General features: G+C 33.9%; 1 protein-coding gene across 4 annotated transcripts; it reads left to right on the plus strand.

Moving 5' to 3' along the window:
* The first annotated feature begins 3,775 nt into the window (after positions 1-3,775).
* Positions 3,776-6,551, plus strand: LOC105785440 (E3 ubiquitin-protein ligase SINAT2). 4 transcript variants are annotated; one of them, XM_012611533.2, is made up of 4 exons: positions 3,776-3,929; positions 4,540-4,804; positions 5,310-5,696; positions 5,935-6,551. In XM_012611533.2, exons 2-4 carry the CDS (start codon positions 4,592-4,594, stop codon positions 6,253-6,255), a joined length of 921 nt encoding a protein of 306 aa, XP_012466987.1. In that variant the 5' UTR covers positions 3,776-3,929; positions 4,540-4,591; the 3' UTR covers positions 6,256-6,551. The 4 variants fall into 4 exon arrangements, with proteins under 4 accessions (XP_012466987.1, XP_052488949.1, XP_012466984.1 ...); XM_052632989.1 differs by having other exon boundaries at positions 3,787-4,007; XM_012611530.2 differs by lacking the exon at positions 3,776-3,929 and adding an exon at positions 4,029-4,131.
* Positions 6,552-27,986: the final 21,435 nt, after the last annotated feature.

Genomic DNA, 27,986 nt, shown 5'->3' on the forward strand with positions numbered 1-27,986 from the left:
AAAAACTTTTATCTATTTCTAGCCTCCTACAATAATTTTCTAGCTTTTCCTTTGATGTTATTGGTCCATTAGTAATCATTTTGTAACTTTTTTTTAGTTTGGTGGCCAAAACAAAAATTTACTTATAATTGGATGACTAGTAGTGCAGTTTACCCGAATATATTTGAGGAATAATGACTTAATAGCCCACGTTGACCATTAGCAAGTTAACAAAAAGGTGACTTAAATGATCAACTTCAAATACTTAAGTGACCAACTTATAATTTTTTTATAATTGAGTGACCAAAGTGTAAATTTCTAACGACCTGAAATTCAGTGGTGACGAATATTGCAATTTCGGGACCTTATTTTCATAAACCAAATTTATAAATATTAAATATTAGATGAATTAAAATTTGATTAAGTAATTTAGCTGAAAAGATCGTTAATTAAGGCCTAGGGACTAAATTATGAAAGTATAATCACTATAGAGTTTTAATTAGAAAAAGACTTAAAGACTTTGATAGCAATTATCCGAAGAATCAAAATGGTTATTAAACAATTTTCTTTAAATTTTAGTCAACATTGATAATGATGGACATTTAAATTAAACAAATTAAGATTAAAGAATAATAAGCTTAATTAAACTAATTAATTAAAGTTAATTAGCATATAATTTTAATATAAAAATTAAAGTTAGTGGGTCATCTTCCCAAGCCTTCATTTGAAGAAGAAAAAATAGGGAAGAAAACACCATTTTGAAGCTAGGATTCGGTCACATGATTAGCTAAAGACAACGCTGAGCCGTCAAGAGGGAAAAGAAAGGCGAGAGCTAGCGATGAGTGATGCGAGTTTTTGGTTTGTATCTCTATTATCCAAGATCAATCTAATTACTGAGTTGAGTTGAGGTGAGTTGTTAATGGTTATTGAGTTGAAATGCTATGATTGAAATTGAATATCGAGAAAGAAACTAATTTGAATAAAATAGAAAGTTGTACGACTTAATTGATATAGAAAATGAGTATGAAATTGAGCTGAATTATGTTATATTATATGATGAATTGATGAATTGATGTTGAATTAAGAATGACGAGATGTGAACTAAACTATGTGATGAAATTGGAAATCGGTTACTTCATTAATTGTACAGGTTTATACTTCGATTTATCCGATTACGCACTTACATGACAATATATTTGCTTCGGTTTATCCGATGATGCACTTACGTGCCAGTATATTTGTTTCGGTACATCTGATAAGGCACTTACGTGCCGGTATGATTGCTTAAGTTTATTTTATGTTGCACTATGTGTGCTAGTATAATTGCTTCAGTTTGCCCAATGATGCACTATGTTTGCTGGCATCTTTCCTTCAATATATTCATTGATGCACTACGGTGTTAGATTGAGATGCATGTTGTCTATTTTGTGTATTCGTCTTGAAACTCGAGTTAAGTTAATAGGGTTATATAAACATGATTTCCTTATATGGTTGATTGAAATGAAATGTGATATTCAATAGCATGTAAAAGACCATATGAACTGGCTAAAAACATGCCTTGAGGGCTGGTTGTGTTAAAAGAGCTTATAAGCTCGGAAATGACAGAGATGTGATATGAAATGTTGATCATAGTAAATAAATAAGCTATGTGCCTATAGATGACAATGTGAATTGATTAAGTTGTATAAAATTTGAATGAAAATGAGATTAAACATCATATTGTTACATAAATGAATATGTAAGTAATTGAATTAGATATGTTACATATTTGTTAATAGAATGGATGATATAATGTTAGTTGGATTATCAAATGGAATGTTGTAGGAGAATAGAATTCTTATATTGAATATGTAAATTGTTTTAGTTGAATTGTAGCATATTTGCGACGATGTGTATTTAATGTCATGATGAGACCTACTCAGTATGTTGCGTCATGACGACCGATGTTGCGACATCAACTCGGTATTTTGAAAATTTTACAATTTGATCCTAATTCGACCTCAGGTTAACTTTAGAGCATTCATAAGCTTGTATAAAATCCAAAAACGACTTTATATCGTATTGTATGATTGTATTGGTTGAAATAAATCATTAATAGTATAAATTGAACATAGTTTGATCATAGTTGCTTCGGTAAAAAATGTGATACCTCATAACTCGGACCCGACGATCGAGTCAAGTAATGGGGTGTTACAAAATTTACCAATAATCGAGTGATTATGATTGTAGTTAGGGATGTCAATGGAGTGGGGTGGGGCATATATTACTAAATTCATTGTCACTCCACAATTGACACAATCTACTCCACCACCCGTCTCACTTCACTATGGATATATAATCTTGAAAGCTACTATCACCTCTAGGGATGTTGGATGCATCCGTCCTCGTCCCGCCCCACCATGCTCCTCTTCAATTTAACTTTTGCTATTTATCTTTAACTTTTTTAATATTTTTAAAATCAAGTAAATATTTAAACATAATTCTTCAAAAAAAAATTAAGCATAAAATATACGTTTTTTTTTCTAAATTACATTATTATATTTAACCCTTTTAATAATTTATATATACAAGAATAAAATAGTAATTTTATATAATGGAGCAGATTGGGGTGAGGCAAATAATTACCACAATCGCTCCATACGTACTATAAATTCACTCCGTCTCATCTCACATCTATTTTTCAAATAAAAAAAAGAATCTACTCCATTTAGAACTAATCGATTTGAAAACCATGAAGCAAATCAAGTTTTGCCATCATAATTGTAGTAACTATTTTGTGAAAATGATTTTAGAATAAAATTAATTTTTATTTGGAAAAAATAAAAAAATAACTTGACTTGTTGGACTTAAAGGTGTTCTTGTGTATCACCCTTACGTTTATATATGATATTCATGTGATATTTTCCTGAAGTTTGGTTCGAATAGAAACATTAAATTTTATTAAAATATATTTATATTTATAATTAATTATTTAATATTATTTTTAATTAAAATTAAAATTTAATAATTTAATAATTTTATATTATTATATAATCTCTACTTGATACAAATATATGAAAACAAAAATTATATATATCTCCACTCATATTTTAAGGAAATTTTTTTATCAAGGTCATTTTTTAGTTTAATTTTTAGTTTTAATTTTTTTTGCATTTGTACGAGTACCGAATCTAAACTTGGACCCAAATCATTATTTAATAAATAAAAATAATAATTTTAAGCGTTAATTGCATCAAAGATCCCTAAACTATGATTCATTTTAAATTAGTTCCTAAATTTTAAATCATTCTAATTACATCTTTAAACTATCAAGATTATATCAATTAAATCCTTTCATTACTAAAATCACTAGTTTAAATGTTGAATGATACACAATATCTTATGTAAAATAATTTAAAATGAAAATTTTAAGAAAATGAATATTGTAAAAATAGATGTTTTAAACAATCTTAAGTTTTAGGTTTTCAAAACTTTTACAAAAGATTTATCATTTACTTTTTTCTTCTTCCAGATTTACTGTATTTTTAAAATTTATGCGACAACCTTTTATTTATTTAAAGATTTCATCTTAAATTTAGTTAAATAAGAATTGATGTGTCATTTAACTGTTAGATTAACTGTTTCAATAATAAAAGGACTTGATAAATATAAAATCTTAGAAAGTTTTGAAGTTTAAAGACTAATTTAAAATAAGGGTCATAGTTTAGGGATGTCAGTTGCAATAAACTCTAATTTTGCCTTTCATATCTTCCATGTGTTGGGTTTAAAACTCGTAAGTTTGGGCTGTTCCCCCTTCACCATTTTCTCTAATTACTATTATTTCACTGTTTTAGAGCACAACCCAGATTTTATTTTGGGATTTTAATGATGTTAAATGACACTACTAAGCTTGGAAATCTCAACTTTGTATTTTTATCTTTGGTTCTGCTTTTGTTTCTTTCTTTTGATTGGTAATGTTTGACAACTTTTTAAAAATAGGTGCTTTTGTTTTGCTTCATTGTTCTTTGTGTCTTAATTAATCCAAGTAGGTAAGTTGGTTTTTAGAACAAACTTTAACATTTCATCGAAAAAGAGGAAACTTTGTTGGAACGTTTAGCATTATTGGGTTGGGGAGGGCCTTCTCTTCTTTCACATTTCCCCCCTCATTTTCTGGTTTCTCTATTACAACCTATTAATTTCTTTTATAGGATAAAAATCCAATTGAAATTTGGTGGATTAAGTCTTGTTTTGTTTTTCTGTATTCTATTAGTCTCGTATTTTGGTTTCTTTTTTATGGTTATGTTGCTTCTTTTTCTGCATTATTCAACTTTATATTTGATTGAAATTGAATGGATTTTCATTAAAAAAAAAAAACTGGGAATGTTGCTTTCTTAGATGATGATGTTATTAGGGAAGGTGGGTTCTTTTTTATTGGCGATCCTCTCCTTTTGCTTGCTTAAAGATGTAGCATTTTATGCCCTGCTTGTCTTATTTTCTTCTAGATGTTCAACTGCATATGAATTCGGAATTTGATTTCGGTATCTTTCTTTTCTGATGACATCTAATTTTTATCCTCTATAGGGAAACAGAGAGTGAGGCCTTTCCATAATAGGTAAATATATTTGGAGTAGCAATGGCTCCTGGAGGCAGTGCTTGCAAAGAAGTTGAATCTTATCCTGCCGTTGCGGATTACGCCATTGCTACAACAAAACCCGAGAGTAATTCTATGACGACAAAAAGTTCTTTTGGTTTTGTTGGAAAACATGGAATTCAGTCCAACAATGGTGTTTATGAGCTCCTTGAATGTCCTGTATGCAAAAACTTGATGTACCCGCCAATTCACCAGGTTCATTCTGGCTCTTCCGTAGAGATGTATTTTTGTACCCTTTATTTATTGTTTTTCCTGTTACTGAGTTTTCTAAATTACTTGACCATGAATGCTAAGATTTGTGCTTTCATATGCTTGTATGGAACTTAGTGATGATATCTGTATGTTGGGGTGAAAATGGTGGCAAAGAACTGGTTGTGCTGCCCTATTGAATTAAGTTTTTCGGTTATGTAATTGTGAAGTGTACGGAATCAGGCACGAGCATCGAATGGTTAGTTACAGACTTAGCGTTATAGAGAAAAAGAAAACGCTAATTTATGTCTATTAAAGATTATAACTTTTCATCTTGGAGCTTAGGTGCTGCAGTATCTTTGTGCTCGTAAAGTCATTCAAAAGGAATTCCGATAGTTTTGTTGAAACATAGGCTGATTCGGTCTTTACCGTAAGAGATTTTGGCTACAATATAGAAAATTACTCAGTTACTGAAGTATTTATATGTTTTGCATTCAATCTTCTATTGCAGTGCCCAAATGGACACACTTTGTGTTTGAATTGCAAGAATAGAGTGCACAACTGTTGTCCGTCATGCCAGTATGATCTCGGAAATATAAGGTGTTTAGCTTTGGAGAGATTTGCGGAATCCTTGGAACTCCCTTGTAAATATCATAGCCTAGGTTGCCATGAAATTCTCCCATATTACAGCAAGCTTAAGCACGAGCAACACTGTCGATTTCGTCCTTACAATTGCCCCTATGCTGGTTCTGATTGTTCCATCACAGGTGACATCCCAACCCTCATTGCACATCTCAAGGATGATCATAAGGTCGACATGCACGATGGATGTACCTTCAACCATAGATATGTGAAATTGAATCCACATGAAGTAGAAAATGCCACATGGATGCTTACTGTAAGTTCATTTATGCTACCTTGCATTACAATCATTGTTACTGTGCTTCAAAAATCATCGAGTTCTTACTAACACTGAGGAGATTGTGGTTTCTCTTCAGACTGTTGAAGTCACAGTTAGTTTTTAACTTTCAATGCAATCGATGGTAGTGTTTTTGTCTACTGATCTTACGATCAAATTAAATCTTGTATTGTGATGAATCCTGGATCTAGATTTTGAACGCTGATATCCTTTGCAGGTGTTCAAATGTTTTGGAAAACAATTCTGCTTGCATTTCGAGGCTTTCCAGATGGGGATGGCACCTGTCTATATGGCCTTTTTACGTTTTATGGGTGATGATAGTGAAGCAAAAAAGTTCAGTTATTGTTTGGAAGTTGGTGCCAACGGTCGTAAGCTAACATGGCAGGGGATTCCAAGGAGCATTCGTGACAGTCATCGGAAAGTTCGTGACAGTCAAGATGGACTTGTTATCCAAAGGAATCTAGCTCTATACTTTTCCGGTGGCGATAGGCAAGAGCTGAAGTTGAGGGTAACTGGCCGTATTTGGAAAGAAGCATAAGATATGAACCCGTGGAGAATTCATGTGATTTTGTACAGTTTTGAAAATTTCTGAGTCTTTTTCGTGAATAGATGAATCTTTTGGTTTTTTGTTTTTGTTAATCCGATCATGGCTTTCTTCCGTATTTGCGTATCGTCCTATTCGGCCGAATGTTTAGTGTAGGAAATGTTGGTTTACATGACCAAACTTGGTTGCTTAAAGTTTAATGCAACATGTATGCAATGTTCCTTTTTTGGATCCTTGAAAGTCTTACGCCATCTTTTGGCTGTTAAAAGTTCTATTTCGCTCTTTAATCATTGTATTTGGCAAAGTTTGAAATTAGTCCCTTTATTTAAAAAGAATCTTATTTACTTTAAAATTTTTTAATCTTATTGCTTTTTTATTTAGAACTTCTAGTCCAATAATCGGCATCGTATTTTCTTTTGTTAAAAAAATGCTCACCGTCAATTATGCTTATTGAATTCAGTATGATTGCATTGGGGTATTGATAGTAAATTTAGAGGAAAAATGATTGAAAGAGGAATATATTTTAAATTCTAACTTTTTATGATTAGGGATTAAATTTCAAACTTCATTTAAATATAGGGATCGACAAAATGATTTGACCTAAATTTTATGATTAAACGATTGGAATTTTGAAATCACAGTTAAATTTACAGTTTTTATGGGTTGGGTTGCCCATTCGAGCTCCAAAGTCCATTTGCAATATGGAAGGGTTTAAATAAAAGTGACGTTTGTTTAAAATATGGGCAAACTTAAGTTTCAACATTTAGAACCCCAACTCTTAAATAAGAGGATAAATATGCTTCAACGCATTTAAACTCATATCCTCCTACACTAGTAATTAAATCAACTGAACTAAGACTCAATCAAAAAGTAATTTAATCAATTTGAACATAAACCCTTTTTTATAATATATAATATATATTTTTATATATATTATGTGATTTATATTACATAAAATTAAATGTGTAATAATACAATACTATGTAAACATTAAAAATATATTAAGTTGTCTAAATTTAAAATTTTAATAAAAGAAAAACCATCTAAAATATTAAATATTAAATTAAAATAATATATATTTAAAAAACTATGAGCAGGCCTAAAATGAGTTTGGGTTAGTCATTTACAAATATGGATAAGTTTGAACACAATTTTATACTTGTTATGGTGTTCGCCATTACCGACTCACTACCTGCTTACCCGACTGGGACCGACCCGATCCTCTTTACTTCAGTAGTGATCACCTGCATAGTTCACTTACATGAGTTCGCACTTGGTAGATTTGCATCATCATGCAAGCGAGCCTACACTTAGGGAACATGTGTTAACCTTAGAATAGGGTATGTGTTGGTATGCATGGGGGCCTACCTAGGACGTCACATTGAGGAACTGTATCATATAAATATTGAAATTATCCTCCTTGAGTAGATAGACTCACAAAAATACTCAACAATTTGGTGCAGTGAGCGTGGACAGACTTATGACCATAAAAAAATCAGAAAACAAAGATGACTCACCCTAGCGAGAACTTCCCTAACAACTTCCAATTAGATCAAGTTGGAGGTTTTGACATCGATAATCAACCCCGTGAGATGGACCTTTTCGCTAGCTGGTTCATTGATCGACTAGAAAATTTAGGTAACCCATGCTAGGGAGGTGTCTCTAACTCTTTTGATTTCAATGTTCCTTCTGGTCAGGGCCCGTCCTTTCCCTTGGATCAGGGGGCATCGCCATAGCAATTATTTAGTTTACAGGAACAACTATAGCTAATGAAAGAGCAGATGAATCAACAGAGTACTAGGTTTGAGAAGCAGTAGCTGTTTCACCAGGAGTTGCTAAGACAAAATGAGGAATTGAGGAGAAAGATGCAATTTGACCATTTCGATCTTTAGGACAATGTTGTGCCTCTTAGGAGGAGGCTGTTGGAGCACATGCAAAACCATGGCAAAATGAGATGGATGCTTTGGGTAGGGACATTTAGGTGTTACACCCTGATGTACAAGATATGGATTGGTTGTTTTGTTCTAACACCCTTTGTCTCCAGAGGTTGCAATTGTAGGCCTGTCATTAGAGTTCAAAGTACCGAAAGAGATTTTTGAAGGTAGAAGGGACCCAAGAGCACATCTCATGCAATATAATGATTATATGAATGTGTTAGGGGCTAACGGGACGAAGTGTAAGGATTTCTCGATGACTCTCAAGGGAAACACGAAGGATTGGTACTTATCTTTGCCACATGGTTCCATTTAAAGCTTTCATATTTGGGTCAGATGTTTTTAGGTAGGTTCTGTGCCCATAGAACGATAATGGGCACCCCAAAGGGTTTAGTGTCAGTGAAGCAGAAAGATGGGGAATCTTTACATGATTATGTAAAGTAGTTTCATGCAGCCATGTTGAACATGAAGAACTTGGGGGATCAATGGGCTATTGGTGCCTTCATTGTGGGGTTCAAAATGAGCATGTTCAGTACTCATTTACTGATAATAGACCACGGATTTTTGTGGAATTATATGAGAGAGCGCATAAGTTTGCAAAGCCAAAGAAATTAAGAGAGTAGCTCACAGTACCTTTCAGATGGATGATAGGCAATTTAGAAGTTGTTAGAGTGTGCATGGCCAATAGGGTCCTTTTTAAAACTTACAGGTCCAGGGTGGGGGACAACAAATGAGTTATTCACAAAATGAGTCACCAAAGGCATTCCAGAAGCCTCAGGGTGAGCACATGAGAAGATATGTTCCTCATGGAAAATTTGAAGTTTACACTCCTTTAAATGTTTTGCGTACCTATATTCTTAATCAAGTGAGAAGCTATGGAATTTTGTCGAGTCTACTACCTATGTGACTCAGTCAATTGAGGTTCAATTCGAGGAACATATATAGTTTTCATAATGATAGGGGCCATAAGATAGATGATTGTTTCTCTTTGAAGGATGCCATAGTGGAGGCTGTTAGAAACGGTGAACTAAAAAATTTTGTAGCACATGAGGCTTTGCCATTGGGGTAGAGTTCGCGAGGTGTTGATAAAGGTAAACATAAGGTTAGAGGCATGATACATGCCATAATTGGTACGGATGAAGAATGGGCAACGTCTAACACAAAGAGGAAGGATCATATCAGAAGTGTGATGTCTGTTAGTTCACTGAAGAGGTTACATCAGCAAGAGAAATGAAGGGTAGAATTTAATTAAGAAGATGAGGATTCAGTTTGTGACGAGGAAGGAAATGGCCCTATGGTGGTGACAACAACTATTGCTGGATTTGAGGTTCAGAGGATTTTGGTTGATAGTGGAAGTGCTGTAAAGGCTTTAACTTGGGAAGCGCATAAGAAGATGAGGCTGAAAGAACATACCTTAAAGAAGGCGAACCCTTTATATGGCTTCGCTAACTATCCAATCGAGGTAAAAAAGTGTATCACTCTACCTGTTACCCTTGGGGATAGTGAGGACACTATTACAAAATATATTCAAATTTTTTTGGTAGAACATCCCATGGCTTACAATACCATTTTCGGGCCCCTATTATGCGAATGGTTAGAATGATGATTTCCACCTTTTGCATGAAAATCAATTTCCCTACCAAAACGGGGGTGGGATTCATGAAATCTAACCAGTGGTTAGCCAGACAATGTCATATGTTGTCAGTTAAATAGACTTGCTAGCGAGAGCTACAAGGTTAGAGTTTGCAACAAGTAGAAGTAGCCAGTCAGGTTTTGGATTTGGACAGTTTGGATTTAGAAGCAAGGAAAGAGTTTGCAATCTAGAGGTGATATAGGTAACGGAGACTCTGCAATTATTTATCTTTCTTTTTCAAACTAATGGAAGTCCTGGAACAAAATCCACAGTATCCTGTTCCTACTTCCACTTTGGAATCATAATAGGCTGTAGCAATCCTGAAGGTACTTGATGCTCGACTTTAACTTGCTGGCAAATCAAATATTTTGATACAAATTCAGAAGCCTCACATTTCGTACTTGGCCACCAATATATCTGTTTCAGGTCATAGTACATTTTATTACTACCTGAATGAAACGAGTAACTACTATGAGCTTCTTGCAGAATCTTCTATTTAATTTCAGAATTCTTCGGCACACATAGTCTGTTTTGAAAGTATAAACCTGTTTTAAAAGTATAAACTATCGTTGGTACCAACGCAAAAATCTGAATCTGAAGACTTTTCAATCTATTCTCGTTTAACAATTAACTCTGTATCATTTTCCTGAGCTTCACAAATCTATTGCAGATAAGTCGGTTTAACTTTTAACTCAGATAAAATTGAATGTCCTCAAGAAGCATCAATTAGTTTTCAAAGCTCTCAGTGCAAATAATGACTTTCAACTTATAGCATCCGTACAATATTAGCTTTCCCTAGGTGATAGTCGATAATCAGATCATAATCTTTCAATAGCTCTAACCATCTACGTTGTTACCAATTCAATTCTTTTTGTGACATCAAATATTTCAAACTTTTATAATAAGTGAAGATATAACATTTTCCCCCGTATAAATTGTGTAACCAAAATTTTAAAGCAAACACCATAACTACCAATTCTAAATCATGTGTCGGGTAGTTCCTCTCGTGCAGTTTCAACTGACGGGATACATAAGCTACAACCTTACCTTCCTCCATCAAAACACAACTCAAACCATTAAGTAAAGAATTGTTATAAATCACAAACTCTTTATCGAACTCTGGTTGAATCAACATAGGGGCTTCGGTTAACATCACTTTCAACTAATCGAAACTTTGTTGACATTTATCGAACCAAATAAATTCTACATCTTTCTAGAGTAGCTTTGTCAATGGTGTAGCAATCATCGAAAACCCTTTTACAAACCTTTCATAATACCCGGCCAGACCCAAAAAACAAATATTTTGTTCAGATCCACTCTAATGCCCTCAGACGATACCACATGACCCAAAAATCCAACTTCTCCCAACTAGAACTCGCATTTATTGAATTTTGTATATAATTTTTTCTCATGCAAAGTTTGCAATATTATTTTCAAATGCTAGGCATGCTCAATTTCGTCTCGAGAGTAAATCAAAATATCATAAATGAAAACAACAAAAAATCTGTCTAAATACGGTTAGAATATTCTATTCATCAAATCCATTAACACAACAGGTGCATTCATGAAAGCAAATCGCATAACTAAAAATTCAGTACTTGGTTTTGAAATCAATTTTTGGCACATCAGAATCTTTTACCCGAAGCTGATAATATCCAGAACAGAGATCAATCTTTAAAGATAATTGATCAAACAAATCATCAATACGTGGAAACGAATATTTGTTTTTGATTGTAACCTTATTAAGCTGTTGATAATCAATACATAACTGCATTGACCCGTATTTTTTCTTAACAAATAGTACAGGTGCACCTCAGGGAGAAAAACTAGGTCGAACAACTCCTCTGTCTGTCAATTCTTGTAACTGTGCTTTCAACTCCTTTAATTCAGTTGGTGCCATTCTATACGGAGCAATCGATATTGGTTAAGTTCTCGGTACTAATTCAATAGAAAATTTAACCTCTCTGATCAGTGGTAACCCTGACAACTCTTCCATAAACACATTCTAGAACTCAGAAATAGTCGGAACTGATTCCAACTTCATTTTGAAGCCCTGGTATCTAATATATAAGCTAGATATGCTTCACAACCTTTTTGGACACATTTCTGAGCCAACAAAGCTGAAATAATATTGACTGTACTGTCACATCTATTTGATTCAATAAAATTTTACCGTTTTGACATTTCAATAAAATTTGCTTTCGTTTACAATTCACAACAGCATCGTGCAAAGTCAAGCAATTTATGCTGAGAATCACATCAAATTCATCAAACGATAATAACATCAAATCAACCGAAAAGTTGCAATCCTAAATTTTTAAGGGACAATTTGTACAAACTTTATCGACTAACACATATTAGCCTAACAGATTAGTTACTTTGACCACAAATTTAGTTGACTCAACAGATATTTCCTTATCCAACATTAATGTTGTGCATATATATGAGTGCGTTGACCCTGGGTCAATCAAAGCATAAACATTAACATCAAAGATAGAAAATGTACCGGTAATCACATTAGGTGCTGAAGCCTCTTTACGAGCTCAAATTGTATAAGCCCTAGCTGGTGCTTGAGACTCAGATCGGGCTGTAGAATCTTTTGTTCCACTTCAACTGTTCCCCGCCTTACTACTATTCCTAGATGGCCTCCCTCTCTAAGGCATGTTACCTAATCGTGTATTCTGAGATTTATCTCTGTCAGACCTTTCAGGACAATCTCGAAGAAAATGATCATATGAACCCCATTTAAAACATGATCCCTCTTTCAGTCGACACGCTTCGAAATGTCTTCTATTATACTACTGACATTCAGGCTTGTTATAACGAACACTCCCCACACTTCCTACAAAGGTAGCTTAAGGTCTCGAACTAGCTTGCTTCCCTCTATCTCTCTCGGAAAACCCAGATGGAGCTGACATACGACTGTGAGATTCTTTTGATTTCTTTGCTAGAGAAGAAAATTATTTTCCCATCGGTCGTTTACCCCCTATCTTGAGTCTCAGAATCTGCTTTTCTTTTTTCTTTACTAAGTTCTTCAGCCTTATGTGCTCGATCCACTAAAGCCACAAATTCTTTCAATTCAAGTATCCCAACAAGCAATCTGATATCTTCGGTCAAACCATCTTCAAACTGGGTACAAATAACAACTTCAATTGGAATACATTCCCAAGCATACTTGCTGAGCTGTACGAATTCTCTCTTATATTCAGCTACAGTTCTACGACCCTACTTTAGTTGCAAAAACTCTATCCTCTTCCTATCGAGATACCGTTGACTGACGTATTTCTTTTTGAATTCTATTTGAAAGAAATCCCAATTCACGTGATCTTTCAATACCATTGCTATCAGAGTGTTCTACCACTGATACGCTGAGTCTTTTAATAGAGATATTACACATTTTAAGCAATCATTAGAAGAACAAGATAGTTCATCAAAAACCTTAATGGAATTTTCTAACCAGAACTCAACTTTTTCTGGGTCGTCTTCAGTTATACCATGAAATTCTTCTACTCCATAGCTATGAATTATATCAACCAGAGGCCTGTTCACACGTACATATTTTGAACCTTGAGGAAAAGGGGGAACTGGTTGAGGTACGAGAGGGGGTGGAGGTCGTTGAGCCATTGGATTTTTTTGAAAAATTTAGTAAACCACTCGGACATCATATAGAAGAAGGCCTCTTTCACCTCACTTCCTCGGCCCTTAGAAACTAGCCCACTACTAGCTGCTCCTTGAATGAAGGCTTAAGCATTACTTTCGACTCCATCAGAATCAACTCGATTGGACGACATTTTTTATCTATATGAAAACATAATTCAATTTAAGTCAGGAGACATCACACTGTCAGATGTTATAAAATGACATGTATTCTATACTCTATACATGTTACGTTCAGCTCGAGAACCGACTAAACCACAACTCTAATACCACTAAATGTAACACCCTTAACCTAAGCATTACTGTACAAAACAAAACCTTTAACTTCAAAACAACGTAATAATACAATTTAATATTAATTTCCAATAACTCATTACAATCGTGGAAGAAATACACACCATTTGCACATACATTCCCATGATCAAAACACTCTTTAAACACACTCAAAACATACCAAATCAATCAACCTATAAGTTCTAACCAATATGCCATTCAAAGGCACCACAATTCATACCAATTCACAATCACATTATATCCTAAACATACATTACCACCTCCACACACTATTCAACCATTTCAATCACATATTGTAACACCCATAACCTGTATCCGTCGTCAGAATAGGGTTACAAAGCATTACCTTAAAAACATAACTTAAATCATCAATTTCCAAACATTTCATAAATTATAACAAAATTCATTCAAAAACATGCTTATTGTCCCTTATTTGAGCCCTCGAGGCCTTAGAAACACTTTAGAATTGATTCGGGACTAAATAAAAAACATTTAGAATTTTATGGAAAAAGATAGAAAATTTCACACTACAGGGGTCACACTGCCGCATGACTCACACAGCTGAGACACTTTGCCTGTGTCTCAAGCCGTGTGGTCATTTGAAGTAGGGACACACGGCCGTGTCCCAGCCCGTGTCTATGACCATGTGACTCATTGACTTGGGTCACGGGGCCAAGCCACACACGGGATAGCTCACACGAAGTGTGCTAAACATATAATCATAGCCTTTCCTTTCTTTTACATCATTGCTTGTACGAGTTGTGGGTCAGAATGTAAGCTACACGATGCTGCTCATACAAGCTGTGGAGTATCCGCAACACATGCTAGGCCTCAACCATCGGTAGGATATTTGAGACTAGCACCCGAAACATGGAAATCCTAATGACATGTTATTTGTATCCTACAAATTCCTAAGTTCAAACGAGACTCAATAGTTGTCATAACATCGTTGGATTTGCATTAATTATTTACATAACAATCCACAATTTACATATAGCTCAAAAAATAGCATTAAAACATTACACAATTACACGAACTTACCTCGATAATAAAGGCGTAGAAACAGAGTCAACTAATTCGAAGCTTTATCTTTACCTTGATCTAAAGCCGTACAAGGTTTATCTTGATCTAAATAAATAAATTAAATCTATTTAATATTCATTCTATTCAATTCAATCCAAAATTCACATTTTTGCAAAATTACACTTACCCCTATTATTTTGATTTCTTTACAATTTAGTCCTTAAGCTCGTAAATTGAAATTCATGCCATTTCATCCCTAAACCAAGCTAGCCAAATTCAATATAGGTCCATAACAACTCATACAATTCATTATTTCATAATTTTCACCATGTATTTTATACATTTTACAAATAAATCCCTATTTGACATTTTCAACAAAATTTACTTTACAAAAGTTGTTTATTTACCAACAAAGATGCATTTTCTTCCATCAAACATCAAGAATCACATGCACACATTCATGGTAAAGTCCTAACCTTTTAACAGTTTTGCAAATTAGTCCCTAGGCTAGCTAGATTAAGCTACAACGACTTCAAAAACATAAAAAATATTAAAAACGGGACGAAACAACACTTACATGCACAAGGAAGCAATGGCCGAACCTTCAAACACCTTCAATGGAGGTTTCTTAGGTCTAATTTCGGTCAAAGATGGACAACCAAAGATTATGGCCTTTGTTTTGATTATTTTACTTAACTTATTAATTAAATTACCTATATAACCTTATACATTAACCTTTAAAATAATTTAAATGATGTTCATAAAAGTCCACTCATAATAATAATGGTTTAATTACAACATAAATCCCTTAACCATTTAATATCATAGCCATTTAGTACCTTTAACTTATAAAACTCTAATTTTGCATCTTTTACGATTTAGTCTTTCTCACCAAATTAAACATGCAATCCCGATACAAAATCCATTGTGACACATTCTCATTTGTATTCCGGAATCATCATTGGCTGTAACGAACTAGAAGTTACCTGATGTTAAGCTTTAACTTGCTGACACACTAAACATCTCGATACGAATTCAAAAATCTCTCGTTTCATACCTGGCCACCAGTACATTTGTTTTAAATCACCGTACATCTTGTTGCTTCCAGGATGAAAAGACAAGCTACTATTTTGAGCTTCTTGAAAATCTTCTGAATGAGATCTAAATTTTTCGAAATGCAAATTTGGCCTTTAAAATACAAACAATCATCGGAGACAACTTGAAAATCTGAATCAGGAGTCAACTCAATCTATTTCCGTTTAGCTAACAACATAACATCACATTTTTTAGCTTCATAAATCTATTGTAAAAACATCGGTCTAGCTTTCAACTCAGCTAGATCAAACCATCATCAGACAATGCCAATCGAGTATTCAATGCTCACAAAGCAAACAAAGACTTTCTACTCAAAGCATTCGTAACCACATTAGCTTTTCTCAGATGATAATCAATGATCAAATCATAGTCTTCCAATAGCTCGAGCCAGCTGCGCTGTCTCAAATTCAAATATTTCTACGACATTAAATACTTTAAGCTTTTATGATCTGTAAAGATATGAAATTTTTCACCGTATAGATGGTGTCGCCAAATATTCAAAGCAAAAATAATTGCTGCAAGTTTTAAATCGTGAGTCAGATAATTCTTTTCGTGCGATTTCAACTGTCTTAAAGCATACACTATAACAGCTCGGTTTTTAGTGGTGTAGGAAACAATGGTTCGAGGCCACCAAATCTGACGAGTAAGCTCGTAAATATTATTATTTAATATTTACGAGTCAAATGTGGTTTTAAAAATATTTTTAAATTGGTAATTTATGTCTTATAATGAATTATTAGGTTCGAGTGATAAAATCTTAGGTCATATGGTTTTAGAAAATGAGGTATTAAGACCTCGTTTCTATAAACTGAGTCGTAAATATTTATAAAAATATTTATGGGGTGTCATTAAATCGAGTCGTAAATATTTTGTTGAAAAATTTTAACGTTTCGACAGCTAATTAATTAAAAGGGACTAAATTGAAAAAAGTGCAAAAAGAACTTGCTAATTATGAAAATTAAGTGATCAAATGACTTGATTAATAAATAAGGAGGGACTTAAGTAATAAATACACCTAAAATAAGAGATGAGGCTGCATAAGAGAAAAAAATAAAATAAAGCCATTAATGGCAATTTTGTAATTAAGTGGAAATTAACATAAATTAAAGTGAAATTGAAACATTTTTTATTTTATTTTATTTTTATTCTTCTTCACTCCAGTGAACACCATAGCTATGGGGGAGGTTTCTGTTTTGGCTTTATTTCTTTACATATCGAGATCGGGTGAAAAATCGAGAAAAATAGAAAAATACTAAAATGCCCCTGAACTTTAGTATTGCTGCAATTTAGCCAAGTAAGTTTGTGTAACTAAATTTTATATTTATATGTTTAAATTGAATGTTATGTATGTGCATTGTGTAATTTTCATGTATGAAAATCAATCACATATCCGACAAATATTAAGTCTCGTTTGAATAAATGAAATTTGTTGGATACAGGGTTCCCGATTGGTTGTGATCCTGCATGTGTTGCAGACACACCACAACTCTTATGAGCATCCCAATATTTGGCTTTTATAAGCTTCCCGTTAATAGCTCTTTGGAGCATCCCGATTTGGTTGTGATCCTACATGTGTTGTGGACACACCGTAGCTTTTATGAGCGTCCCGATATATGGCTCTCCGGAGCTTCTCGTTATATGGTTCTTACGAGCTTCCTATTATGGATCTTATGAGCTTTCTGATAATTGGATCTTTGGTGCTTCCCGATAACTGGCTCTTATCTCGATTAATAGCTCTCTAGAGCTTCCCGATATTGGATCGCTTGAACTTCCCGATATTGTCTCGTATGAGCTTCCTGTTAATGGCTCTCCGGAGCTTCCTGTTACATGGATCACATGAGCTTCCTGTTATATGGCTCAAAATAGCTTCTTGTTTACATGTTTTCAAGAGCATTCATGAATATGAATTGACGGATTACAGTTTTGTACACTTTGTGTGTAGTACCCATGTATCCATCGATATTTAAATGGTTCAACAGGCAAAGTTCTAGTATGAGATAATCTGAATTCGAGGCAAATTATTACGAAAATAAATTTGAAATATATGGATATGATTTTTACATGTTATATGGACACATAATGTGGAAAGTATATGTATATGGAAATTTGATTATTATTGAGCTCATACATGTTTCTTGGTATTTATACTGAAATACATGGAAATGATGGTACATGATATATTGATATAATGAAATGAATGATATATGTTTGTGAAGAAATGATAAGAAAATAATATGTATCACGATATGTACATATATGAATATTTTTGATATAACGATATAAGAAAATTATGTAAGTTGAGATGAGTAGTAAACTCAAGTGTGACATGTCGAGAAAATAAATTTATTAATTTTGAATTTATATGAAATATGTGCAAGTACGCTAACAAGTGTTGTTGTTAATGCTTAGGAAAGTGCCAAGCTATTGGTTGAATGGTAATATGTTTATTTATATGATGCATTGAAATGATTATCGGAAGCTCGATTGGGTTGGAAACTTGTTAGAGTTATATCACACTATTCATTAGTTCTATTGGTACTTTTGAATGTTTTAATTCTGGTTATAATGGCATGTATAGGTTATTTTTGGCTAAATGTTGGCCTATATGTGTTTTGTTTAGTTTAGCCACTCATTTGACTTATGTTTTGGTATTTTGATATGTGCATAATTTGCCTTCAAATGTTGATGGGTGGAATGATTTTTGGTTGAATGATGAAAGGTAAAATAGTAGTTGAAAATGCATATGAGGTACGTTTTATAAGTTGGTGTGATTTGGTACTATGATATAGTAAGTGTATATATATTTGATGCTATTGAATAAGTAGTACAATTGGTACCAAATGGTAAGTTTTAATAAATAATTTACATGTTGTGTATTAATGCGATTAGATATAAAAGTTGGTGGATTACTTAGTTACATGGATTATATGGTTAAACATATTTGTAATTGTCATTTAAGATGCCTAAGGGTATATTGGTTGTATGTGAATATACTTCAAGTTTAGGGATTGATTTTGCTTGTTTTGGATGCCATAATATAACTTGTTTATATGCACAATGTTAACTGAAGGTACATGCCTTGTTGGGTGAGAAAAATGTCTTATAAAATAGCTTATTTTTGTCCACACGGGCAGAGACACGGGCGTGTGTCTCAGCCGTGTGTGACATATGAACAGGTGATACGGTAATATGTCCTCTGTATCTTTTAAAAGAATGCAAGCCAATGAGTTACACGGCCTTAGACACGGCCATGTCTCTTGACCGTGTGAGTCACACGGCCTGGTCACACGGCCGTGTTACCCCTGTAGTGTTGAAAATATTAAATGTTTTCGAAACTTTTTTTGAGTTTTTGATTTAGTCCTGATTTGTTTCTAATGTGTATTTTGGGCCTCGAAGGCTCGTATAAGGGACAATATGTATGATTTTGATTGGTTTTTGACATGAATGCTATATAATATAAAATGTTTGCATTTTCTGTCTGTTTAATTTATAAACTCTTGTAATGCTCCATAACCCTGTTTTGATGACAGATACGGGTTAGGGGTGTTACATACGCTATCACTTTGCCTTCCTGCATTAAAACACAACCCAATCCGTTAAATGATGCATCACTATAAAAAATGAATTCTTTACCCGATTCTGGCTGAACTAACACCAGTGCCTCAGTTAACAATGCTTTTAATTGATCGATGCTTTGCTGACATTTCTCAGGCCATTAGAACTTAACATCTTTCTGCAATAATCTCGTAATAAATGTAGTAATCATCGAGAACCCCTTAACGAACCTTCTGTCATATTCGGGTAATCCCAAAAAACTTCTAACCTCAGATAAATTTCTCGGAGGCTTCCAATCTACAACTACTAAAATTTTTCTCGGATCAACTCTGATGCCCTTGGTTGATACAACATGTTCCAGAAATTCGACTTCCCGAAGCCAGAATTCACATTTGCTAAACTTAGCGAATAATTTCATTTCGCGCAAAGTTTGCAAAACAATTCTCAAATGCTCGACATGCTCTGTCTCATCTCATGAATAAATCAAGATATCATCAATAAACACCACGACAAATCTGTCTAAATACGGTTTGAAAATTCCTCTCATTAAATCCATAAATACTGCAGGTGCATTAGCCAAGCCAAACAGCATCACAAGAAATTCATAATGTCCGTACCTGGTCCTAAACACAAATTTCGGCACATCTGAATCTTTATCTCATAACGGATAGTAACCAGAACGAAGATCAATCTTCGAAAATACTGTTGCACCTTTCAATTGATCAAACAGATCGTCAATACATAGTAACGGATACTTGTTCTTGATCATGACTTTGTTGAGCTAGAGATAGTCAATACAAAATCACATAAATCCATCATTTTTCTTAACAAATAGAATAGGTGCAACCTAAGGAGAAAAACTGGGTCGAGCAAAACCCCTATCTGTTAACTCTTGTAACTGTGCTTTCAACTCTTTCAACTCTGTAGGTGCAATTCTATAAGGAGCTATCAATATTAGAGATGTTCTCGGTACTAACTCAATAGCGAACTCGACCTCTCGGTGGTAACCTGGGTAACTCCTCTAGAAACACATCTGGATACTCACATACCACTGGAACCGATTCTAGCTTCAACTCAGAAACTCTAAAATCAAATATATAAGCAAGATACACATCACAACCTTTTCTAACATATCTCTGTGTTGACATAGTCGAAATAACATTAGACATACTATCCAATCTATCTGAATCAATCTGAAGCTTTTCACCATTCTGACACCTTAACACAATAAGCTTTCGTCTACAACTCATGATGACATCATTCAGAGTCAACCAATCGATACCCAAAATCATGTCAAACTCATCAAATGGTAATAGCATCAAATCAACTGGAAAGTTAAAACCTTGAATCATCAAAGGACAGTTTTTACAAACCTTATCAACTAGCACATACTGACCTAGGGGGTTCGCTACTTTAACCACAAATTTAGTCGACTCAATAGGTAAATTCTTACTTGACACTAGATTTGTGCATACATACGAATGTGTTGATCCTAGATCAATCAAAGTAGTAACATCAGTATCAAAGATAGGAAATGTACCGATAATATCATCTGGCGCTGAAGCTTCCTCTCGTGCATGGATCGCGTAATCTCTAGCCAGTGCTTGTGCCTCAGATCTCACAGTAGAGTCTTTTGTTCCAGTACAACTATTGCTCGCATTACTAGGGTTTTTAGGTAGTCTACCTCTTGCGGCAGTGTTGCTCGGTCGAACAACCTAAGCCTTTTCTTTCTCTAACCTCTCTGGACAGTCTCTGAGATAATGCTCAAATGAACCACATCTGAAACATGACCCATTTTTCAATCTGCACTCACCGAAGTGTCTTCTATTACATTGTTGGCAATCAGGCTGATTGCCCTTGACACTACCCACACTCACTATAGACGTAGCATGAGGTTTTGGACTCGCATGCTGTTTACCTCTATCTCTATTGGAATATTGTACTGAAGCTATCGAATGGTTAATGTTCTTTCGATTTCTTCGATGATGGCTGGTATGGCTTTCTAGTTGATCTCTTTCTCGAATCTCTAGCTTTATGATAAACTTTTCTCTTTTCTTTGCTAAGCTCTTCAGCTTTATCTGCTCAGTCAACTAAAACGACAAATTCTTTCAATTCAAGTATCCCGACTAATAGCTTTATGTCTTCATTTAATTCATCTTCAAATTGTTTACACATGGCAACTTCGGTTGGTATACACTCCTGGGCATACTTACTCAGTCTAACAAATTCCCTCTCATACTCAGACACTGTCATTCGGCCTTGTTTAAGCTCAAGAAACTCTTTGCATTTTTGATCAAGAAATCTCTGACTTATATATTTCTTTCAGAACTCGGTTTGAAAGAATTCCCAATCTATACGCTCTCTCGGAACTACTAAAACCAAAGTATTCCACCACTAATAAGCTGAGTCTTTCAGTAAAGAGATAACACATTTTATGCACTCTGTCAGTGTACAAGACAACTCGTCAAAAACCTTGATAGTATTTTCTAACCAGAACTCTAGCTCTATATTTACGGATTTTATCAACTAGTAGCTTACTAACTCGTATTGGTTCCAAACCCTGAGGAATTACGGGGACCGATTGGGGAACAGGTGGGGGTAGAGGTCGTTGAGCCATTGGGTTCTTTCACACAAACTCGGTAAACTATTTTTTCATCATATAAAAGAAGGCTTCCTCAGCCTCTCCTCCCCGGCCCTTAGATACGGGCCCAGTGCCACTTGATGCTGCTCCATGAATAGAGGCTTGCGCGTTACTTTCAACTTTATCGGAGTCAGTTCAGTTGGATGTCATTTCTATATGAAAACAAATTTCAAAACATGTCAGGAGTTATCACACTATCACAGGTTATATAATGACATGTATTTCTAGACTCGTACATGCTACGTTTAGTCTAAGAATCAACTAAAATTTAGCTCTGATACCATAAAATGTAACACCTCTAACCTGTATCTGTCGCCGAAATAGCGTTACAAGCATTACTGTAAAAACATAAATCAATTTCCAAACATTTCATAAATTATAACATAATTCATTCAAACACATGCTTATTGTCCTTTATTTGAGCCATTGAGGCCTTAGAAACATTTAGAATTTTATGGAAAAAGATAAAAAATTTCACACTGTAGAGGTCACACGACCGTGTGACTCACACGATTGAGACACACGCCTGTACCTCAAGCTGTGTGGTCATTTGAAGTAGGGACACACGGCCGTGTCCCAGGCCGTGTCTATGCCCATGTAACTCAATGACTTGGGTCACACGGCCAAGCCACACGCCCGTGTGCCAGGCCGTGTAAATTTTGAAATGGCCTCACATGCTCGTGTGCCAGGCCGTCTGCTAGGCGGTGTAACTGCTTGACTTGCAGCCCTTTGAAACCTACAGGGGACACACGGCCGTGTTGTATGGCCATGTGTCACACACGGCTGAGACACACGCCCGTGTCTTAAGACGTGTGGACAACAAATAGGTCATTTTCAAGTCATTTCTTTCACCCAAATCAAGCTCACACCTACAAGCCATTTGCACATACAATCAAGCATCAAAACATACTTAAAACATGCATAAAAGGACTAATTAAATATGATATCTATCCATACAACCAATATGCCAAAAGACACCTTAATCACAAGTCATCAAATCAACCTAAGCATAAATATACTTATCTAAGAATCAACCATACATAACTACCTATTTCCATACCAAGTCATACCATAATAATCACATGCCAAACCACACTCAAACATACCAAATTGGTCATCCATAATATACTTTCATTTGACCATTTCATCACCAACCATTTAAGCATCAAAATGCCAAAAGTTCATCAACCATAATACCATATATATGCATGTCAAACATAACAACTAGATCATTAATACAAGTTCACCTATACATGCCATTATAACTATAACCAAAACATCAAAAGCTACCGATATATCCAAAGGATAGTGTGATAGGTCTCCGACGAGCTTCCGATTATCTATAAAACATAGGAAAGGAAACTATGTAGGCATATAATACTTAGTAAGTTCGTATAACATATAACTTAACTTACCATTTCATTACATGACATTAAAATTTAACATGACACAATCCAACCTTTAGCTTGGCACAAGCCTAAGCTCCAACACAAACATGTTAGCATACTTGAACATAATTCATATGAATTTAACATGAATAATCATTATACTTGAGCATGATTCTATCAGATTTATCATCCATCATAACATAACATGTTTTCCATTTAGCTCACCATTTTAATCTATTTCATACATACATGTCTTGGTTCATATTGAACACTTACCATTTCCTTTCAAATTCATGCTTGTTGAACCGTTTAGAATATCATCAGATACGCGGGATAGCTCACACAAACTGTGCCAAACATATAATCATAACCTTTCCTTTCTTTTACATCGTTGCTCACACGAGTTGTGAAATGGGTCTGCTCACACGAGCTGTGGGTCAGAATGTAAGCTACACGATGTTGTTCATACGAGCTGTGGAGTATCCGCAACACATGTCAGACCTTAGCCATCGGTAGGACATTCGAGACCAGCACCCAAGACATGGAAAACCCTAATGACATGTCATTTGTATCCTACGAATTCCTAAGGTTCAAACGGGGATCGATAGTTGTCATAACATGATTTGATTTGCATTAATTATTTACATAACAATCCACAATTTAGATATAGCTCAAAAAATAGATTAAAGCATTACACAATTACACGAACTTACTTCGATAATAAAGACGTATAAACGAAGTCGACTAATTTGAAGCTTTATCTTTACCTCGACCTAAAGCTGTACGAGGTCTATCTTGATCTAAATAAATAAATTTAATATATTTAATATCCATTCTATTCAATTCAATCCAAAATTCATATTTTTGCAAAATTACACTTTCCCCCTACTATTTTGATTTCTTTACAATTTAGCCCTTAGGCTCATAAATTGAAATTCATGCCATTTCATCCCTAACCCAAGTTAGCCAAATTCAAAACAGGTCCATAGCAACTCATACAATTCATTATTTCACAATTTTCACCATGTATTTTACACATTTTGCAAATAAATCCCTATTTGACATTTTCAACAAAATTTACTTTACAAAAGTTGTTTATTTATCATCAAAGATGCATTTTCTTCCATCAAACATCAAGAATCACATGCATACATTCATGGTAAGGCCCTAACCTTTTAAAAATTTTGCAAATTAGTCCCTGGGCTAGCTAGATTAAGCTACAATGGCTTTAAAAACATAAAAATCATTAAAAACAAGACAAAACAACACTTACATGCACAAGGAAGCAATGGTCGAACCTTCAAACACCTTCAATGGAGGTTTCTTAGGTCTAATTTCGGTCAAAGATGGACAAACAAAAAAGATGGCCTTTGTTTTGATTATTTTACTTAACTTATTAATTAAATTACCTATATAACCTTATACATTAACCTTTAAAATCATTTAAATGATGTCCATAAAAGTCCACTCATATAACAATGGTTTAATTACAACATAAATCCTTTAACCATTTAATATCATAGCCATTTAGTACCTTTAACTTATAGAACTCTAATTTTGCATCTTTTACGATTTAGTCTTTCTCACCAAATTGAACATGCAAATAATAAAATTTCTTAACGAAATTTTTATACGACCTTGCTAATATATCATAGACACTAAAATATTAATAAATAAATATTCTCACATTAGATTTGTGGTCCCAAAAATACTGTTCTAATTTCACTGAAAATGGGCTGTTACGCATATAAACATGTCTCAAGTCATATAGTTACAATGCACTTACAAGAAACCAAGAGACACATACTTGCTAAAACATTTCAAGTCGAAACAAACATGTACACAAAAGCATACTCATATCAAGTTACCAAATAGCTTATTCAAAACACCTTTACATATCAGCCCTATACATGCCATTGATAACCATAGCCAAAGTAACCAAAACTACCGAAGTGATTGTTGGATGGTGTGATAGGACTCCAACAAGATTCCAACTGATCGAGCTTCCGATGATGTACAAAACAGAGAAAAAACAACTATTTAAGCAACTAATGCTTAGTAAGCTCGTATAAGAGAAACTCAAACTTATCAAACATTAAACGATAAATCATTCAACCATGCTCACTAAATTATTTAGACATTATACTTTCCTATTCATGAAAATCCACATAGTTAGTAGATAACTTGAAAATATAACATCTATGTAACATAACATATAATATGAAATGAATCATACATCTATCCTTCATCACATGATAAATTCTCTTCATTTTCAATTCATTTACACATACCATCTTTCCATTTCATATGATCATTAGGAACAATAAGTTTTTATACATGACTTTCTATTAACCTTTACTTACTCGTTGAACCATATAGAATAACATCGAATACTCGGGAATACTCACACAAAGTGTGCCTTTTCATGTAATTGTAACCTTTTCAATAGTGCTCACACGAGCTGTGAGTCGGGATGTTAGCTACACAATGCTGCTCACACGAGCTGTGGAGAATCCACAACAAATGTAAGACCTCAGCCGTTGGTAGGACATCCAGGACCAGCACCCAAAACCATATAATCCCTAATTACATGTCATTTGTATCCTAACCATTCCCAAGGTTCCAACGGGAGTATTAAATCGTCAAATACCCAAAACATCATGATATTATTGAATTAAGTTGTATCTAACATAACATTATCTAATAATCAATCCAACAATAGTAAATAAGTTTTTAACTCATAAAAACTTACCTCAAACACCACGATTGTTACAGCTAAGTCGAAAACTAATTCGACACTTTCGCTTCCCCTAATTCAAGTTCGGTTGATTCTTTTCTTGATCTAAATAGTAATTTAACTCAATTAAGTATTCCAAATAGTCGATTCAAGTTTGGTTGATTCTTTTCTTGATCTAAATAGTAATTTAGCTTAATTAAGTATTCCAAATAGTCAAAAATCATTAATTCTAATTCATAACTCACTTTAATATGAAGTTACAAAATTACCCCTAATATTTTACACTTTGTGCAATTTACTCCTTAAACCCAAAACTTGCAATTCAACCTTTTTTAATTGAAATCCATGTTAGCTGATTTTTCCCTAGGCTTATATCAACCCACATTTTTCCTCATTTCACACAATATCCATGGGATTTACTATTTTAATAAAGTAATCCCTAAACCCTAAATTTACTAAAAATCACTTAACAAAACATGTTCATTTAACAACTAAATTTAATTATCTATCAATTAAATCCATAAAAACTACAAAATCATTTATGGAAAGCCCCTCAACCTTTAAAAAATTTTGCAAATTAACCCCAAGCTAACTAGACTAAGCTAAAACGAGTTCAAAAACACAAAAAACACTAAAATTGAGTCACAAAATCTTACCATGCAATTGATTAAACCCTAGCTGAACTTCAAACTTCTCCTTTCATGGAGGTTTCGATTGAAACAAAGTAAAAGAAAGAAGATGATAGCATTTTAGTTATTTGTTTGTATTTATTTGATTAATTACCAATTTACCCTTACTAATTTAACTTAAATTTCACCATAATCTTGTCCATTATTGTCCACTAACATTATGTAAGACACAATTACCAAATAAGTCCATTAATTTACATTTCCAAAGCCATTTAATCCAATTAACTAATAGAAACCAACTTTTGCATCTTTTACATTTTAGTCCTTTTTACCTAATTAACTATCTAAATCTCAAAATTTCTTAATGAAAATTTAATATGACCCTAATATAACCCTATAAACATTAAATAACCATTAAAATACTAAGTCACTTATCAAAATCATGGTCCCGGAACCACTATTTTCGACACCACTAAAAACATAATGTTACACCAAGCCTATTAACTTTTTCATACTCATTTGATCCCCAAGGCTCGTTTTCGATTCGTTTCACATATTGTCACATATCAAATTTCAATTTCAATTTCAATTATCATTTAACATATCATTTAATCAATTCACATGTTTATAAACCTATTACCCAGACATGGACTCGGAACGGATACGCGAATCCGTCACCTTGGGTTGCTAAAAAATAATGACACTATACAAGTACATATTGCCACCTCGAATTGCTCGACAACGATGAATTTCTCAATCTGATTAACCTGTCACCCTGGGTTGTCCGACAACGATGGTTTCCAATTAATAATTTGACCCTATGGCATGCTAACTATATCTGACTCGATCTAAGCAGCTAATTGGGTAACCAATTTCTGATTCATTATATATAATTCAATTTACATTTCAATATTCTCCATTCATCAGCATTTCACAATTTCATAACATTTACAACATGTTCGAACACAATTTCATGCCAATCATCACATATCAAATAAGTCATGCAACATTTTTGTTCTATTCAATTTAGTCCCTAACTCGATATTCCATCAAAATCATAGCAATTTAGCTCAAATAACTTGTGATAACTGGCCTCGATGTCATATAATGCTAAATGGTGTGAACATCAAAAAATAAAA

The sequence above is a fragment of the Gossypium raimondii genome, chromosome 1 (genome assembly GCF_025698545.1).
Source record: "Gossypium raimondii isolate GPD5lz chromosome 1, ASM2569854v1, whole genome shotgun sequence".
Taxonomy (NCBI): Eukaryota; Viridiplantae; Streptophyta; class Magnoliopsida; order Malvales; family Malvaceae; genus Gossypium; species Gossypium raimondii.